Source organism: Xenopus tropicalis, chromosome 10 (genome assembly GCF_000004195.4).
Source record: "Xenopus tropicalis strain Nigerian chromosome 10, UCB_Xtro_10.0, whole genome shotgun sequence".
NCBI classification, from domain to species: domain Eukaryota; kingdom Metazoa; phylum Chordata; class Amphibia; order Anura; family Pipidae; genus Xenopus; species Xenopus tropicalis.
The window spans coordinates 52,151,195-52,169,603 of record NC_030686.2 but is presented as its reverse complement, the minus strand read 5'-3'; the positions used below and the strand labels follow the sequence as shown (position 1 = coordinate 52,169,603).

Genomic DNA, 18,409 nt, shown 5'->3' with positions numbered 1-18,409 from the left:
CAGTCCCTGTCAGTCTCTCCCTGATTCCCTGTATCTCTCACCCTGCAACTCCCTGTCAGTCTCTCCCTGATTCCCTGTATCTCTCACCCTGCCAGTCCCTGTCAGTCTCTCCCTGATTCCCTGTATCTCTCACCCTGCAACTCCCTGTCAGTCTCTCCCTGATTCCCTGTATCTCTCACCCTGCAACTCCCTGTCAGTCTCTCCCTGATTCCCTGTATCTCTCACCCTGCAACTCCCTGTCAGTCTCTCCCTGATTCCCTGTATCTCTCACCCTGCCAGTCCCTGTCAGTCTCTCCCTGATTCCCTGTATCTCTCACCCTGCCAGTCCCTGTCAGTCTCTCCCTGATTCCCTGTATCTCTCACCCTGCCAGTCCCTGTCAGTCTCTCCCTGATTCCCTGTATCTCTCACCCTGCCAGTCCCTGATTCCCCCCATTGCTGGCTGGCCGGGCTCCCCTCCCCCCGCTGCTGGTGTGACACACACACACACACACACACACACACGGTACAATAAGGGGGGCTGGTGATGGCGGCTGAAGGCGGCAGGCAGAGGTGTGGGGGGAAGGCCACTTAGTGCCCTGATGGAGAGGGGCAGCTGCTCTGCTCCAGGGGACCCGGGGCACTTGGGGCTTTTCCTGCAGAGGCTCCGCCAGGTGTTCGATGCCTGCGATGGGGATGCCGACGGATTTATCAAGGTGGAGCATTTCGTAGCTCTCGGCTTACAATTTGCTCAAGGAGATGAGGTGAGAGCTCTCCAGCCCAGGGCTATAGGTATGGGGGGCCGCAGGGCTCAATCCCAGTGAGGTGCCCCCCGAGCACAATGTGGGTTTGTATCTGTGACAGGCTGACAGTATTCCTCTCATTATAGAACCTTATCTGTGGGTCTGCCCTATACTTACCTGTCTGTCTGTATCTGTCCTGCTGTCAGTGTATGGGTAGCTGTCTGTCTGTCTGTATCTGTCCTGCTGTCAGTGTATGGGTAGCTGTCTGTCTGTCTGTATCTGTCCTGCTGTCAGTGTATGGGTAGCTGTCTGTCTGTCTGTATCTGTCCTGCTGTCAGTGTATGGATAGCTGTCTGTCTGTATCTGTCCTGCTGTCAGTGTATGGATAGCTGTCTGTCTGTATCTGTCCTGCTGTCAGTGTATGGATAGCTGTCTGTCTGTATCTGTCCTGCTGTCAGTGTATGGATAGCTGTCTGTCTGTATCTGTCCTGCTGTCAGTGTATGGATAGCTGTCTGTCTGTATCTGTCCTGCTGTCAGTGTATGGGTAGCTGTCTGTCTGTCTGCATCTGTCCTGCTGTCAGTGTATGGGTAGCTGTCTGTCTGTCTGTATCTGTCCTGCTGTCAGTGTATGGATAGCTGTCTGTGGTTGTCCATGTTGATATCAGTCATTATAAAACTGATAAGGAAGCTCTGTCTCTCAGCACTAAATGTACAATATGTATCCAGTGTTCTGCTGCTGCCCCTCTTGTATTTCCCACTGCCCTGTGTAACAGACCTTCTAGCCTGGCACGGGGCATTGCTTAGTACAGCTGGTACCTTCTTTTTATTGGGTATCATTTCTGGTCCCTTTCTTATGGCAGGGAAGCTTTAACCATTTGTTGGCAACTGGCACTCTGCAGTCTAAGAAAGGAAAATCTCTGTATTATGTGATTTATTTTGTTGTAAAGTTGTAGCCTCAAACAGGAACGAGAGTAATCAGAAGGGTGTATGCCCTACTCATCTGCATTACCCCTTACCCTTAGTGAGCCCCCCTTCTATAGTTCCAGGGGTACCCAGGGCACAAATAAGCACTCACCCCAAATCCCCCCCTAACTGGCCTTCAGGCTGGGCCCCCTTAGCCCATAACAAGGTTACAGATATATAGAAACATTGGGGTAACAGTCACCCCGCTATAGTTCCAGGGGTACCCAGGGCACAAATAAGCACTCACCCCAAATCCCCCCCTAACTGGCCTTCAGGCTGGGCCCCCTTAGCCCATAACAAGGTTACAGATATATAGAAACATTGGGGTAACAGTCACCCTGCTATAGTTCCAGGGGTACCCACGGCACAAATAAGCACTCACCCCAAATCCCCCCCTAACTGGCCTTCAGGCTGGGCCCCCTTAGCCCATAACAAGGTTACAGATATATAGAAACATTGGGGTAACAGTCACCCTGCTATAGTTCCTGGGGTACCCAGGGCACAAATAAGCACTCACCCCAAATTCCCCCCTAACTGGCCTTCAGGCTGGGCCCCCTTAGCCCATAACAAGGTTACAGATATATAGAAACATTGGGGTAACAGTCACCCTGCTATAGTTCCAGGGGTACCCAGGGCACAAATAAGCACTCACCCCAAATTCCCCCCTAACTGGCCTTCAGGCTGGGCCCCCTTAGCCCATAACAAGGTTACAGATATATAGAAACATTGGGGTAACAGTCACCCTGCTATAGTTCCAGGGGTACCCAGGGCACAAATAAGCACTCACCCCAAATCCCCCCCTAACTGGCCTTCAGCCACCTTGCCCATAACAAGGTTACAGATATATAGAAACATTGGGGTAACAGGCACCCTGCTATAGTTCCAGGGGTACCAGGGCACAAATCTGGGCTGACAGGGCGGGGCCTATAATACCATGTAACACTGAGATCTGTTCCCAGGTGAAGAAACTGGCTAAACGATTGGACCCGAATGCCCAGGGAAGAATCGGCTTTAAGGATTTTTGCCACGGGGTACTGGCAATGAAAGGTATGGTATTAGGGGGGCAGAGAGTCGAGCCCTGCTCACGTATCCCATATAATAAAGTACTGGACTGACTGTTCCTTGGCACAACTGATGGGGATGGTAAGGGTAGGAAGTGCAATGGAAAAGCCTTCCCCAAGGTTTCAGGAAAGGAATAATAAAGGAGGGGAGCACATTACACGAGTAGGTTGGGGACCGGGGCAATGGGTTCTGCCAGGCCGGCGCAACACTTCGGGTCTCCCTGCTCTTTCTGTTCCCAAGGGAGGAAAACGATTAACAAATATTGTGGAAGGGGCAAAGGGGCAGAAAGACAGTCTTTTAAGCCCTTAAATATAGACCCTACCCCCTCCATGTAATATACTGGTATAGGATCTATTATACAGAATACTGGGACCAGGGCTTTCTTGGATAAGGCTATAAATCATGAAATAACCTCAATAGGATTGTTTTGCCCCCAGTTGGTTGGGATCAAGTACAAGGTCCTGTTTTATTATTATTATTATTATTATTATTATTGAAAAAAAGGAAATCATTTATGAAAAATGTTAATTATTTGGGTAAAAAAGACTCTTTCTGAAGGTCAGAGCTTTCTGGATAATGGGTTTCTGGATAAGGGATCCCATACCTGTAGTGTATATTGACTGGAACCAACCTGTATATGCTTTCCAGGCTGTGACAAGTTCGTGAAAGGGATCCTTGGGGTTACCGGCACTGCACCCCAACATTATGAGGCGCCATATACACCATACTATTACCAGGTATGAAGGGTGGGTTTGTAGGGCTAATGGTATATATGTGAGTATATATGAGTTGCCCCCGCGTGGGACTGCTCTGTGCCCAAGTGCTAGAGTGCTGCAGTCTCGCTTCTCTCCAGCAGGTGGCAATGTTGTAAAATCAGTTATTTGTACCTATCTGTCCTGCCTCTGTCTCTCTGCTGCTTCTGCTGGAACCAGGGATGTTATGGGCACTTACTATCAGCCCCCGCACTTATCTGAGGCTCTTTGCCACTGGCCAATACCCACTAGCCAACATCATGTTTCCTTCTGTCCAGGAGGTTGGGGAATGCCCGGCCGGGGGATGTTGGGTAGGGGGTTCCTCACGGTGAGGGGGTTGGGGAATGCCCTGCCGGGGGATGTTGGGTAGGGGGTTCCTCACGGTGAGGGGGTTGGGGAATGCCCTGCTGGGGGATGTTGGGTAGGGGGTTCCTCACGGTGAGGGCAGTGAGGGGGTTGGGGAATGCCCTGCCGGGGGATGTTGGGTAGGGGGTTCCTCACGGTGAGGGTAGTGAGTGGGTTGGGGAATGCCCTGCCGGGGGATGTTGGGTAGGGGGTTCCTCACGGTGAGGGCAGTGAGGGGGTTGGGGAATGCCCTGCCGGGGGATGTTGGGTAGGGGGTTCCTCACGGTGAGGGCAGTGAGGGGGTTGGGGAATGCCCTGCCGGGGGATGTTGGGTAGGGGGTTCCTCACGGTGAGGGCAGTGAGGGGGTTGGGGAATGCCCTGCCGGGGGATGTTGGGTAGGGGGTTCCTCACGGTGAGGGGGTTGGGGAATGCCCTGCCGGGGGATGTTGGGTAGGGGGTTCCTCACGGTGAGGGCAGTGAGGGGGTTGGGGAATGCCCCTAGTGATGGGGTAATGGCAGACTCTGTTAATGCCTTTAAGAGGGGCCTGGATGAGTTCTTGATCAATCAGAATACCCAAGGCTATTGTGATACTAATACCTACAGTTAGTATTACTGGTTGTATATATATAGTTTATGTATGTGAGTGTATAGATTGGTTAGTATAGGTTGTGTGCTGGGTTTACTCGGATGGGTTGAACTTGATGGACAATGGTCTTTTTTCAACCCTATGTAACTATGTAACTATGTAACTATGTAACATCCCCCGGCAGGGCATTCCCCAACCCCCTCACTGCCCTCACCGTGAGGAACCCCCTACCCAACATCCCCCGGCAGGGCATTCCCCAACCCCCTCACTGCCCTCACCGTGAGGAACCCCCTACCCAACATCCCCCGGCAGGGCATTCCCCAACCCCCTCACTGCCCTCACCGTGAGGAACCCCCTACCCAACATCCCCCGGCAGGGCATTCCCCAACCCCCTCACTGCCCTCACCGTGAGGAACCCCCTACCCAACATCCCCCGGCAGGGCATTCCCCAACCCCCTCACTGCCCTCACCGTGAGGAACCCCCTACCCAACATCCCCCGGCAGGGCATTCCCCAACCCCCTCACTGCCCTCACCGTGAAAAACCACCTACGCTGCTTCAAATGGAAGCTCCTTTCCTCTAATCTAAAGGGGTGACCTCTGGTGCGCTGATTGTTTTTATGGGAAAAAAGAACATCCCCCAACTGCCTATAATCCCCTCTAATGTACTTGTACAGAGTAATCATGTCCCCTCGCAAGCGCCTCTTTTCCAGAGAAAACAACCCCAACCCTGACAGTCTCACCTCATAGTTTAACCCTTCCATCCCCTTAACCAGTTTAGTTGCAGTCTCTGCACTCTCTCCAGCTCATTAATATCCTTCTTAAGGACTGGAGCCCAAAACTGCACTGCATACTCACTGTTACTGCCCCCCATACTCACTGTTACTGCCCCCCATACTCAAGGTGAGGCCTTACCAGGGACCTATAAAGGGGCAAAATTATGTTCTCATCCCTTGAGTCAATGCCCTGTTTATACAAGACAGCACTTTATTTGCTTTAGTAGCCACAGAATGACACTGCCTGGAATTAGACAACTTATGATCTACAAAAACCCCCAGATCCTTCCCCATTAAGGATCCCCCCAACTCACTCCCATTCAGTAGATAGTTCGCTTTTATATTATTCCTACCAAAGTGCAGAACTTTGCACTTATCAACATTGAACCTCATTTCCCAGTTTGCTGCCCAGTTTTCCAATTTTGTCAAATCTCTCTGCAAAGCGGCACATCCTGCATGGAACTTATAGTTTTGCACAATTTAGTGTCATCAGCAAAAATAGAAACAGTACTGTCTATGCCCCCCCCCAGGGCATTAATAAACAAGTTAAACAGCAAAGGCCCAAGGACTGACCCCTGCGGTACCCACTAACCACACTGGCCCAATTAGAAAATGTTCCATTTACAACCACTCTTTGTACTCTATCCTTCAGCCAGTTCTCTATCCAATTACAAATATTATGTTCTAGGCCAATATTCCTCAATTTGATCATTAACCTTCTGTGAGGTACTGTATCAAACGCTTTAGCAAAGTCCAAGTAGATGACATCAACTGCCATTCCAGCATCAAGGTTCCTGCTCACCTCCTCATAAAAGGCAACTAAATTAGTCTGGCAAGATCTGTTACCCATAAAACCATGTGGCACAAACTAATAGTATTGTGAACTGCAATGTATTCAACTATCCTATCCCTTATTACCCCTTCCAGAAGCTTTCCTACTACTGATGTCAGACTAACAGGCCTATAGTTTTCAGGCTGAGAACGAGATCCCTTTTTAAATAACGGCACCACATTAGCAATCCGCCAGTCTCTTGGCACCATGCCAAACCTCAACGAATCCTGAAAAATTAAGTGAAGAGGTTTGGCAATCACAGCGCTCAGCTCATTTAATACCCTGGGATGAATCCCATCCGGCCCTGGACCTTTGTTTACCTTTACATGTTCAAGTCTCTTTTGAATTCCCTCCCGAGTGACCCATGCGTCAGTAGCTAAATTACTAGAACTGGGCATATTACAAGGGAAGCCTTCATTATCTGGCTCCTCAGATGTATAGACAGATGGGAAATAAGAGTTCAAAATTTCAGCTTTTTCCCCGTTCTCATCAACCAACTTACCCCCCCGTGATAATAAAGTTCCCACCCCTTCTTGCTTCATTTTTTTATTATTCACATAATTAAAAAATAATTTTGGATTCTTTTTACTCCTAGCTGCAATATCCCTTTCCATTTCTATTTTAGCTGCCTGATAGCTTTTTTGCTGCTTTATTTGCCCCCCCTGTACCTGATGAAAGCCCCAGCTGCCCCAGCTAACTTGAATGCTTTAAAAGCACGTTTTTTCTTACCAACCTCGACAATAACACTTTTATTCAGCCATAAAGGTTTTGCTTTGCGATGCCTCTCCTTGCTTACAAGGGGGATATACTGTTGTGTATACCTACAAAGCAATGTTATAAAGATGTTCCATTTTCCTTCTGTGCCTAACCCCATGAAAAGCCTTTCCCAGTTGCCACATTGCAGAGATGCCCTTATACTGGCAAAGTCTGCACGTCTAAAATTGAGCGTTTTAGTTACTCCCTTATAGCGCTGTCTCTGCAGCATTATCTCAAAGGAGACCATGTTGGGATCACTGTTCCCCAAATGCTCACCCCACACAAATGTTAGAGATAAGTTCAGTATTATTAGAAATCACCAGGTCCAAAATAGACTCATTCCGAGTAGGTTCTTGAACTGCCTGAAATAAAAAGTTGTCATTTAGCATATTTACAAACCTACTAGCTTTTTCTGACTTAGCCCCCCCATTACTCCAGTCAATGTCCGGATAATTAAAGTCCCCCATAACAACAACTTGACCCAATTTTGAAGCCTCTTCCATTTGCAAAAGTAGCTGGGACTCATCCCCCTCATCTATACGGGGTGGTTTATAGCATACACCAATGATCATTTTCTTTGTGACCTTCAGCCCTACTGAAATTTCTACCCAAAGAGATTCAACGTTTTCATTGGTAATCACGGTGAGGGCAGTGAGGGGGTTGGGGAATGCCCTGTCGGGGGATGTTGGGTAGGGGGTTCCTCACGGTGAGGGGGTTGGGGAATGCCCTGCCTGGGGATGTTGGGTAGGGGGTTCCTCACGGTGAGGGGGTTGGGGAATGCCCTGCTGGGGGATGTTGGGTAGGGGGTTCCTCACGGTGAGGGCAGTGAGGGGGTTGGGGAATGCCCTGCCGGGGGATGTTGGGTAGGGGGTTCCTCACGGTGAGGGCAGTGAGGGGGTTGGGGAATGCCCTGCCGGGGGATGTTGGGTAGGGGGTTCCTCACGGTGAGGGCAGTGAGGGGGTTGGGGAATGCCCTGCCGGGGGATGTTGGGTAGGGGGTTCCTCACGGTGAGGGCAGTGAGGGGGTTGGGGAATGCCCTGCCGGGGGATGTTGGGTAGGGGGTTCCTCACGGTGAGGGCAGTGAGGGGGTTGGGGAATGCCCTGCCGGGGGATGTTGGGTAGGGGGTTCCTCACGGTGAGGGCAGTGAGGGGGTTGGGGAATGCCCTGCCGGGGGATGTTGGGTAGGGGGTTCCTCACAGGGAGGGCAGTGAGGGGGTTGGGGAATGCCCTGCCGGGGGATGTTGGGTAGGGGGTTCCTCACGGTGAGGGCAGTGAGGGGGTTGGGGAATGCCCTGCCGGGGGATGTTGGGTAGGGGGTTCCTCACGGTGAGGGCAGTGAGGGGGTTGGGGAATGCCCTGCCGGGGGATGTTGGGTAGGGGGTTCCTCACGGTGAGGGCAGTGAGGGGGTTGGGGAATGCCCTGCCGGGGGATGTTGGGTAGGGGGTTCCTCACGGTGAGGGCAGTGAGGGGGTTGGGGAATGCCCTGCCGGGGGGTGTTGGGTAGGGGGTTCCTCACGGTGAGGGCAGTGAGGGGGTTGGGGAATGCCCTGCCGGGGGATGTTGTGTAGGGGGTTCCTCACGGTGAGGGCAGTGAGGGGGTTGGGGAATGCCCTGCCGGGGGATGTTGGGTAGGGGGTTCCTCACGGTGAGGGGGTGTCTCCCCTCTGGGCCCTACTGGCGCTTTATAGGGAAGGGCGGGGTGTCTCCCCTCTGGGCCCTACTGGCGCTTTATAGGGAAGGGCGGGGTGTCTCCCCTCTGGGCCCTACTGGCGCTTTATAGGGAAGGGCGGGGTGTCTCCCCTCTGGGCCTACTGGCTCTTTATAGGGAAGGGCGGGGTGTCTCCCCTCTGGGCCCTACTGGTGCTTTATAGGGAAGGGCGGGGTGTCTCCCCTCTGGGCCCTACTGGCGCTTTATAGGGAAGGGCGGGGTGTCTCCCCTCTGGGCCCTACTGGCGCTTTATAGGGAAGGGCAGGGTGTCTCCCCTCTGGGCCCTACTGGCGCTTTATAGGGAAGGGCGGGGTGTCTCCCCTCTGGGCCCTACTGGCTCTTTATAGGGAAGGGCGGGGTGTCTCCCCTCTGGGCCCTTACTGGCGCTTTATAGGGAAGGGCGGGGTGTCTCCCCTCTGGGCCCTACTGGCGCTTTATAGGGAAGGGCGGGGTGTCTCCCCTCTGGGCCCTACTGGCTCTTTATAGGGAAGGGCGGGGTGTCTCCCCTCTGGGCCCTACTGGCTCTTTATAGGGAAGGGCGGGGTGTCTCCCCTCTGGGCCCTACTGGCTCTTTATAGGGAAGGGCGGGGTGTCTCCCCTCTGGGCCCTACTGGCGCTTTATAGGGAAGGGCGGGGTGTCTCCCCTCTGGGCCCTACTGGCTCTTTATAGGGAAGGGCGGGGTGTCTCCCCTCTGGGCCCTACTGGCTCTTTATAGGGAAGGGCGGGGTGTCTCCCCTCTGGGCCCTACTGGCGCTTTATAGGGAAGGGCGGGGTGTCTCCCTCTGGGCCCTACTGGCTCTTTATAGGGAAGGGCGGGGTGTCTCCCCTCTGGGCCCTACTGGTGCTTTATAGGGAAGGGCAGGGTGTCTCCCCTCTGGGCCCTACTGGTGCTTTATAGGGAAGGGCGGGGTGTCTCCCCTCTGGGCCCTACTGGTGCTTTATAGGGAAGGGCAGGGTGTCTCCCCTCTGGGCCCTACTGGTGCTTTATAGGGAAGGGCGGGGTGTCTACCCTCTGGGCCCTACTGGCGCTTTATAGGGAAGGGCGGGGTGTCTCCCCTCTGGGCCCTACTGGCGCTTTATAGGGAAGGGGCGGGGTGTCTCCCCTCTGGGCCCTACTGGCTCTTTATAGGGAAGGGCGGGGTGTCTCCCCTCTGGGCCCTACTGGCTCTTTATAGGGAAGGGCGGGGTGTCTCCCCTCTGGGCCCTACTGGCGCTTTATAGGGAAGGGCAGGGTGTCTCCCCTCTGGGCCCTACTGGCGCTTTATAGGGAAGGGCGGGGTGTCTCCCCTCTGGGCCCTACTGGCGCTTTATAGGGAAGGGCGGGGTGTCTCCCCTCTGGGCCCTACTGGCGCTTTATAGGGAAGGGCGGGGTGTCTCCCCTCTGGGCCCTACTGGCGCTTTATAGGGAAGGGCAGAGGTATTTGGAATTGAGGGACAGGGAAAGAGTAAGCACATTGCAAGGAAAATCACAGGCACCACGTTGGGAAACAGCCAAGAAAGGGCACATTATTGGCATCAGATGCCCAGTGGGCCTAATCTAGGAATTCTAGTAAGATATTATATTACATTGTGGGGCAGAGGGATTCTTTGCCTTGAATCTGCTAATAGTGTTCCCAATAGTGATGAAGCGCCTGGGGCCACAGAGCTTGTGGGGTGCGTGCGTAGGGTGTGAATGGGCCCTTGTGCTCACTAACAAAGGGATCGATCCCATTCACAATGGCAGTGAAACATTTATGTATGTTTGCCTGGGAATCCGAGCGCTTCTCATGTTGCTCTTTGTTACTCAGCAACCGCATGGTTAAACAGAGCGAGATTCTGTTCTGCCCCAGGAGCTTCTTCCTGCCCCTCTGCCATCTCCATGCCCCCAATCCTCTGCTCCTCTGTGCCAATAATGTACCCACAATGCAGCTCTGTGCCTCTAATGTGCCCCTTCCTATTCTGTGCCCTATCTGTGCCTCTAATGTGCCCCTTCCTATTCTGTGCCCTATCTGTGCCTCTAATGTGCCCCTTCCTATTCTGTGCCCTATCTGTGCCTCTAATGTGCCCCTTCCTATTCTGTGCCCTATCTGTGCCTTTAATGTGGCAGCATAGTGGGTAAAAACATGGCAATCTGTACTGGTGTAACTGGTACATCGTGCAACTTTAGAAGCAATTAGATGGGTCTGTAGGTCAAACTGATGGTGAATAAACCTTTAATTCAAATGGTGAGTGAGTCCTACAGTCACTTTTATTTTATCTCATAGCACAGAACTCCCCTGATCCCCAAATACTGCACCATGTACTGCTGGGAAATGGGGTGAAGTTATATGGGGCTACTTAGTAGCTGCTACTAGTAGCTTTGTTTGTCTTAGCCCTTAGGCACTGGCATACAGGGAGATTAGTCACACGCGATTAACCTTCACTATTGCGGGTGACTTATCTCCCCGAAATGCCAACCAACCAGCAAGAATGTAAATCGCCGTGGGATGGCGTCAGTTTCCCGAAGTCCCCTCTCAAGGAAAGGGAGATTTGGGGTGAGTGCTTATTTGTGCCCTGGGTACCCCTGGAACTATAGCGGGGTGACTGTTACCCCAATGTTTCTATATATCTGTAACCTTGTTATGGGCTAAGGGGGCCCAGCCTGAAGGCCAGTTAGGGGGGGATTTGGGGTAAGTGCTTATTTGTGCCCTGGATACCCCTGGAACTATAGCAGGGTGACTGTTACCCCAATGTTTCTATATATCTGTAACCTTGTTATGGGCTAAGGGGGCCCAGCCTGAAGGCCAGTTAGGGGGGATTTGGGGTGAGTGCTTATTTGTGCCCTGGGTACCCCTGGAACTATAGCGGGGTGACTGTTACCCCAATGTTTCTATATATCTGTAACCTTGTTATGGGCTAAGGGGGCCCAGCCTGAAGGCCAGTTAGGGGGGATTTGGGGTGAGTGCTTATTTGTGCCCTGGGTACCCCTGGAACTATAGCGGGGTGACTGTTACCCCAATGTTTCTATATATCTGTAACCTTGTTATGGGCTAAGGGGGCCCAGCCTGAAGGCCAGTTAGGGGGAGATTTGGGGTGAGTGCTTATTTGTGCCCTGGGTACCCCTGGAACTATAGCAGGGTGACTGTTACCCCAATGTTTCTATATATCTGTAACCTTGTTATGGGCTAAGGGGGCCCAGCCTGAAGGCCAGTTAGGGGGGGATTTGGGGTGAGTGCTTATTTGTGCCCTGGATACCCCTGGAACTATAGCAGGGTGACTGTTACCCCAATGTTTCTATATATCTGTAACCTTGTTATGGGCTAAGGGGGCCCAGCCTGAAGGCCAGTTAGGGGGGGATTTGGGGGGAGTGCTTATTTGTGCCCTGGGTACCCCTGGAACTATATCGGGGTGACTGTTACCCCAATGTTTCTATATATCTGTAACCTTGTTATGGGCTAAGGGGGCCCAGCCTGAAGGCCAGTTAGGGGGGGATTTGGGGTGAGTGCTTATTTGTGCCCTGGGTACCCCTGGAACTATAGCGGGGTGACTGTTACCCCAATGTTTCTATATATCTGTAACCTTGTTATGAGCTAAGTTGGGGGTGTTTTAGCTAAAAATTCCCAAAGCCACTGGAGTAGGGGCAAGTGACTACTGTGGCCTGTACAGAAGGCTACTAAGTTAGGCTACAGAGCTAAGTAACATACTAGTGCTATATAAATAAAATTCTATATACTTTATACAGAACGATACACACTAATAATTTACTTAAGGAAACAATATGGCAGCTCCCTACAACATTTATGTATAAATACAAATGTGCAGAGAAAGAATAAATACAGCGCTGCGTACATAAGTAGCGCTTTATAAATAAAGATATGCAATTTCACTTTCCTTATGTATATCTGCATAGGGTTTATTTCCCCTTTAATGGGGGAGAGGAAGTGGCAGGGAGCTGTGGGCAGTTGGAGAGTGGGGGCAGAAGGGGGGTAGGAATAATGTTGCCCCATCCAGGAGCAGAGTGCAAGGCAGGGAAAAGGTTAAAGTATGTGTAGATCACTCCCAGGCATGGGGGGCTGGGGGGTCCCACTATTTGCACAGTGGGTGTTTGGGTGGGGGTGGAAACTTCCCTTCTCCTTTCTCTCCCTCACACTGACACCCAGTCTGGTGACATCAGGGCTAATAGGCAGTTTCAGACAGGGCTTGTCTCCTAGCAACAGGGACAGTGGGCGTGGCTTGGGATCACAGTGATCAGGCAAATCCTTATGTGCTGCCGTATTGCACTGGGGGCTGATTGCCTGTGCCATAGCCACTGCTGGCTGCGGAACTTGCACTCCGGACTGTACCACTCTTAGGGGTGAATGTCTGCTCTGGCCACTCACACTCTGCAATGTGGCAGCCCAACACTTCCCAGGAACAAGGTAAGGATGCCCCCCCGCTTACTGCCTCTGTATTGCATGTCAGTGCCAGTCTTGTACCCAGGCCTCATAGCACTGACCCCCGATACAACTGTCTGTATAACCAGCCTGAGTATCGTTACTCTCTGTATAACCAGCCTGAGTATCGTTACTCTCTGTATAGCCAGGCAGAGTATTGTTACTCTCTGTATAACCAGCCAGAGTATCGTTACTCTCTGTGTAACCAGCCTGAGTATCGTTACTCTCTGTGTAACCAGCCTGAGTATCGGTACTCTCTGTGTAACCAGCCTGAGTATCGTTACTCTCTGTGTAACCAGCCTGAGTATCGTTACTCTCTGTATAACCAGCCTGAGTATCGTTACTCTCTGTGTAACCAGCCTGAGTATCGTTACTCTCTGTATAACCAGCCTGAGTATCGTTACTCTCTGTGTAACCAGCCTGAGTATCGTTACTCTCTGTATAACCAGCCTGAGTATCGTTACTCTCTGTATAACCAGGCAGAGTATCGTTACTCTCTGTATAACCAGCCTGAGTATCGTTACTCTCTGTGTAACCAGCCTGAGTATCGTTACTCTCTGTGTAACCAGCCTGAGTATCGTTACTCTCTGTGTAACCAGCCTGAGTATCGTTACTCTCTGTGTAACCAGCCAGAGTATCGTTACTCTCTGTGTAACCAGCCTGAGTATCGTTACTCTCTGTGTAACCAGCCAGAGTATCGTTACTCTCTGTGTAACCAGCCTGAGTATCGTTACTCTCTGTGTAACCAGCCTGAGTATCGTTACTCTCTGTGTAACCAGCCTGAGTATCGTTACTCTCTGTGTAACCAGCCTGAGTATCGTTACTCTCTGTGTAACCAGCCTGAGTATCGTTACTCTCTGTGTAACCAGCCAGAGTATCGTTACTCTCTGTGTAACCAGCCTGAGTATCGTTACTCTCTGTGTAACCAGCCTGAGTATCGTTACTCTCTGTGTAACCAGCCTGAGTATCGTTACTCTCTGTGTAACCAGCCTGAGTATCGTTACTCTCTGTGTAACCAGCCTGAGTATCGTTACTCTCTGTGTAACCAGCCTGAGTATCGTTACTCTCTGTATAACCAGCCTGAGTATCGTTACTCTCTGTATAACCAGCCTGAGTATCATTACTGTCTGTATAACCAGCCCGAGCATAGTTACTCTCTGTATAACCAGCCTGAGTATCATTACTGTCTGTATAACCAGCCTGAGTATCGTTACTCTCTGTATAACCAGCCTGAGTATCGTCACTCTCTGTATAACCAGCCTGAGTATCATTACTGTCTGTATAACCAGCCTGGGTATCGTCACTCTCTGTATAACCAGCCTGAGTATCATTACTGTCTGTATAACCAGCCTGGGTATCGTCACTCTCTGTATAACCAGCCTGAGTATCATTACTGTCTGTATAACCAGCCTGAGTATCGTCACTCTCTGTATAACCAGCCTGAGTATCGTCACTCTCTGTATAACCAGCCTGGGTATCGTTACTCTCTGTATAACCAGCCTGGGTATCGTCACTCTCTGTGTAACCAGCCTGAGTATCGTCACTCTCTGTATAACCAGCCTGAGTATCGTTACTCTCTGTATAACCAGCCTGAGTATCGTCACTCTCTGTATAACCAGCCTGAGTATCGTCACTCTCTGTATAACCAGCCTGAGTATCGTCACTCTCTGTATAACCAGCCTGAGTATCGTCACTCTCTGTATAACCAGCCTGAGTATCGTTACTCTCTGTATAACCAGCCTGAGTATCGTCACTCTCTGTGTAACCAGCCTGAGTATCGTCACTCTCTGTATAACCAGCCTGGGTATCGTTACTCTCTGTATAACCAGCCTGAGTATCGTCACTCTCTGTATAACCAGCCTGAGTATCGTTACTCTCTGTATAACCAGCCTGGGTATCGTCACTCTCTGTATAACCAGCCTGGGTATCGTCACTCTCTGTATAACCAGCCTGAGTATCGTTACTCTCTGTATAACCAGCCTGAGTATCATCACTCTCTGTGTAACCAGCCTGAGTATCGTCACTCTCTGTATAACCAGCCTGGGTATCGTTACTCTCTGTGTAACCAGCCTGAGTATCGTCACTCTCTGTATAACCAGCCTGAGTATCGTCACTCTCTGTATAACCAGCCTGAGTATCGTTACTCTCTGTATAACCAGCCTGAGTATCGTCACTCTCTGTATAACCAGCCTGAGTATCGTCACTCTCTGTATAACCAGCCTGAGTATCGTCACTCTCTGTATAACCAGCCTGAGTATCATTACTGTCTGTATAACCAGCCTGAGTATCGTCACTCTCTGTATAACCAGCCTGAGTATCGTCACTCTCTGTATAACCAGCCTGAGTATCGTTACTCTCTGTATAACCAGCCTGAGTATCGTTACTCTCTGTATAACCAGCCTGAGTATCGTCACTCTCTGTATAACCAGCCTGAGTATCATTACTCTCTGTATAACCAGCCTGGGTATCGTCACTCTCTGTATAACCAGCCTGAGTATCGTCACTCTCTGTATAACCAGCCTGAGTATCGTCACTCTCTGTATAACCAGCCTGAGTATCGTTACTCTCTGTATAACCAGCCTGAGTATCGTCACTCTCTGTATAACCAGCCTGAGTATCGTCACTCTCTGTATAACCAGCCTGAGTATCGTCACTCTCTGTATAACCAGCCTGAGTATCGTTACTCTCTGTATAACCAGCCTGAGTATCGTCACTCTCTGTATAACCAGCCTGAGTATCGTCACTCTCTGTATAACCAGCCTGAGTATCGTCACTCTCTGTATAACCAGCCTGAGTATCGTTACTCTCTGTGTAACCAGCCTGAGTATCGTCACTCTCTGTATAACCAGCCTGAGTATCGTCACTCTCTGTATAACCAGCCTGAGTATCGTTACTCTCTGTGTAACCAGCCTGAGTATCGTCACTCTCTGTATAACCAGCCTGAGTATCGTTACTCTCTGTGTAACCAGCCTGAGTATCGTCACTCTCTGTATAACGACCCCCAGTATGCTTACCCAGTACAGTAGTTATATAGTGTGGCTGCTAGTGGGACAGAGTTGCAGTTGGTCATTAAGGAGTATGACAGACCGTTACACACAGGTATTGCTAATGGGGCAGATACAAATATAATTGGAAGCCGTTAGTATTTGATACTGTAACTCCTTCCTACTCTTAATATCCTTTCTATAAACACTAATTGGTACCATGGAAATAGACATTCAGCTTGCTAGGGGGGTTGCTAAGGGGCTTCTTGAAATCAACTCCCCCCCCCCCCCTCAAGCTCCTTCTCCAGTAATAGAGAGGAAAGAATCAGCTCACAGGGCAAGAATAGAGTGACTTGAAGCTGAGATAGTGACTGCAAATGGCCCCCACCATAGCGGCACATAGTGAGAGGAATGCGGGTGAGTGGGTTTATGTAACAAGGCAGGGGGGGTAGGAGAGAGCTTGGCTGGGGTACAAGTACAATGTGTTCTGCCCACTTAGTGCAGTAATGCGCTGCCTTCTCTACTGCAAAACCTCTTATGCCCCATGTTTGCCTGGGGGTTAAAAACCCAAGCGCTGAATTGCCTTTAATGCAGCAGCAGAACGTTACATTGTGCCCTCCCTGTACCACTGCCTGGCACCGTGTCGCACTATATCATTCATAATAATGTTATAGTAAGTGGCACACTGTGAGTGACTATAGGCACCATGGGGGCACCGTAATGGCACTATATCATTCATAATAATGTTATAGTAAATGGCATGCCGTGGGTACTGTGAGTGACTATAGGCACCATGGGGGCACCGTAATGGCACTATATCATTCATAATAATGTTATAGTAAGTGGCACGCTGTGGGTACTGTGAGTGACTATAGGCACCATGGGGGCAATGTAATGGCACTATATCATTCATAATAATGTTATAGTAAGTGGCACGCCGTGGGTACTGTGAGTGACTATAGGCACCATGTGGGCACCGTAATGGCACTATATCATTCATAATAATGTTATAGTAAGTGGCACGCTGTGGGTACTGTGAGTGACTATAGGCACCATGGGGGCACCGTAATGGCACTATATCATTCATAATAATGTTATAGTAAGTGGCACGCCGTGGGTACTGTGAGTGACTATAGGCACCATGGGGGCACCGTAATGGCACTATATCATTCATAATAATGTTATAGTAAGTGGCACGCCGTGGGTACTGTGAGTGACTATAGGCACCATGTGGGCACCGTAATGGCACTATATCATTCATAATAATGTTATAGTAAGTGGCACGCTGTGGGTACTGTGAGTGACTATAGGCACCATGGGGGCACCGTAATGGCACTATATCATTCATAATAATGTTATAGTAAATGGCATGCCGTGGGTACTGTGAGTGACTATAGGCACCATGTGGGCACCGTAATGGCACTATATCATTCATAATAATGTTATAGTAAGTGGCACGCTGTGGGTACTGTGAGTGACTATAGGCACCATGGGGGCACCGTAATGGCACTATATCATTCATAATAATGTTATAGTAAGTGGCACGCCGTGGGTACTGTGAGTGACTATAGGCACCATGGGGGCACCGCAATGGCACTATATCATTCATAATAATGTTATAGTAAGTGGCACGCCGTGGGTACTGTGAGTGACTATAGGCACCATGTGGGCACCGTAATGGCACTATATCATTCATAATAATGTTATAGTAAGTGGCACGCCGTGGGTACTGTGAGTGACTATAGGCACCATGTGGGCACCGTAATGGCACTATATCATTCATAATAATGTTATAGTAAGTGGCACGCCGTGGTTACTGTGAGTGACTATAGGCACCATGTGGGCACCGTAATGGCACTATATCATTCATAATAATGTTATAGTAAGTGGCACGCTGTGGGTACTGTGAGTGACTATAGGCACCATGTGGGCCCCGTAATGGCACTATATCATTCATAATAATGTTATAGTAAGTGGCACGCTGTGGGTACTGTGAGTGACTATAGGCACCATGGGGGCACCGTAATGGCACTATATCATTCATAATAATGTTATAGTAAGTGGCACGCCGTGGGTACTGTGAGTGACTATAGGCACCATGGGGGCACCGTGTCGCACTATATCATTCATAATAATGTTATAGTAAGTGGCACACCGTGGGTACTGTGAGTGACTATAGGCACCATGTGGGCCCCGTAATGGCACTATATCATTCATAATAATGTTATAGTAAGTGGCACGCCGTGGGTACTGTAAGTGACTATAGGCACCATGTGGGCACCGTAATGGCACTATATCATTCATAATAATGTTATAGTAAGTGGCACGCTGTGGGTACTGTGAGTGACTATAGGCACCATGGGGGCAACGTAATGGCACTATATTATTCATAATAATGTTATAGTAAGTGGCATGCCGTGGGTACTGTGAGTGACTATAGGCATCATGGGGGCAACGTAATGGCACTATATCATTCATAATAATGTTATAGTAAGTGGCATGCCGTGGGTACTGTGAGTGACTATAGGC

The 18,409-nt window shown here is 50.2% G+C and overlaps 1 protein-coding gene across 1 annotated transcript in view; it reads left to right on the top strand.

The window, feature by feature from the left end:
* Positions 1-512: 512 nt before the first annotated feature.
* Positions 513-18,409, top strand: part of rab11fip4 (RAB11 family interacting protein 4 (class II)) — a 51,607-nt gene continuing 33,710 nt past the window's right edge. Inside the window, 3 exon segments of the mRNA NM_001102700.1 lie at positions 513-741; positions 2,644-2,731; positions 3,395-3,483. Of these exon segments, the coding sequence (NP_001096170.1) occupies positions 580-741; positions 2,644-2,731; positions 3,395-3,483 (339 nt within the window). The 5' untranslated portion in view covers positions 513-579.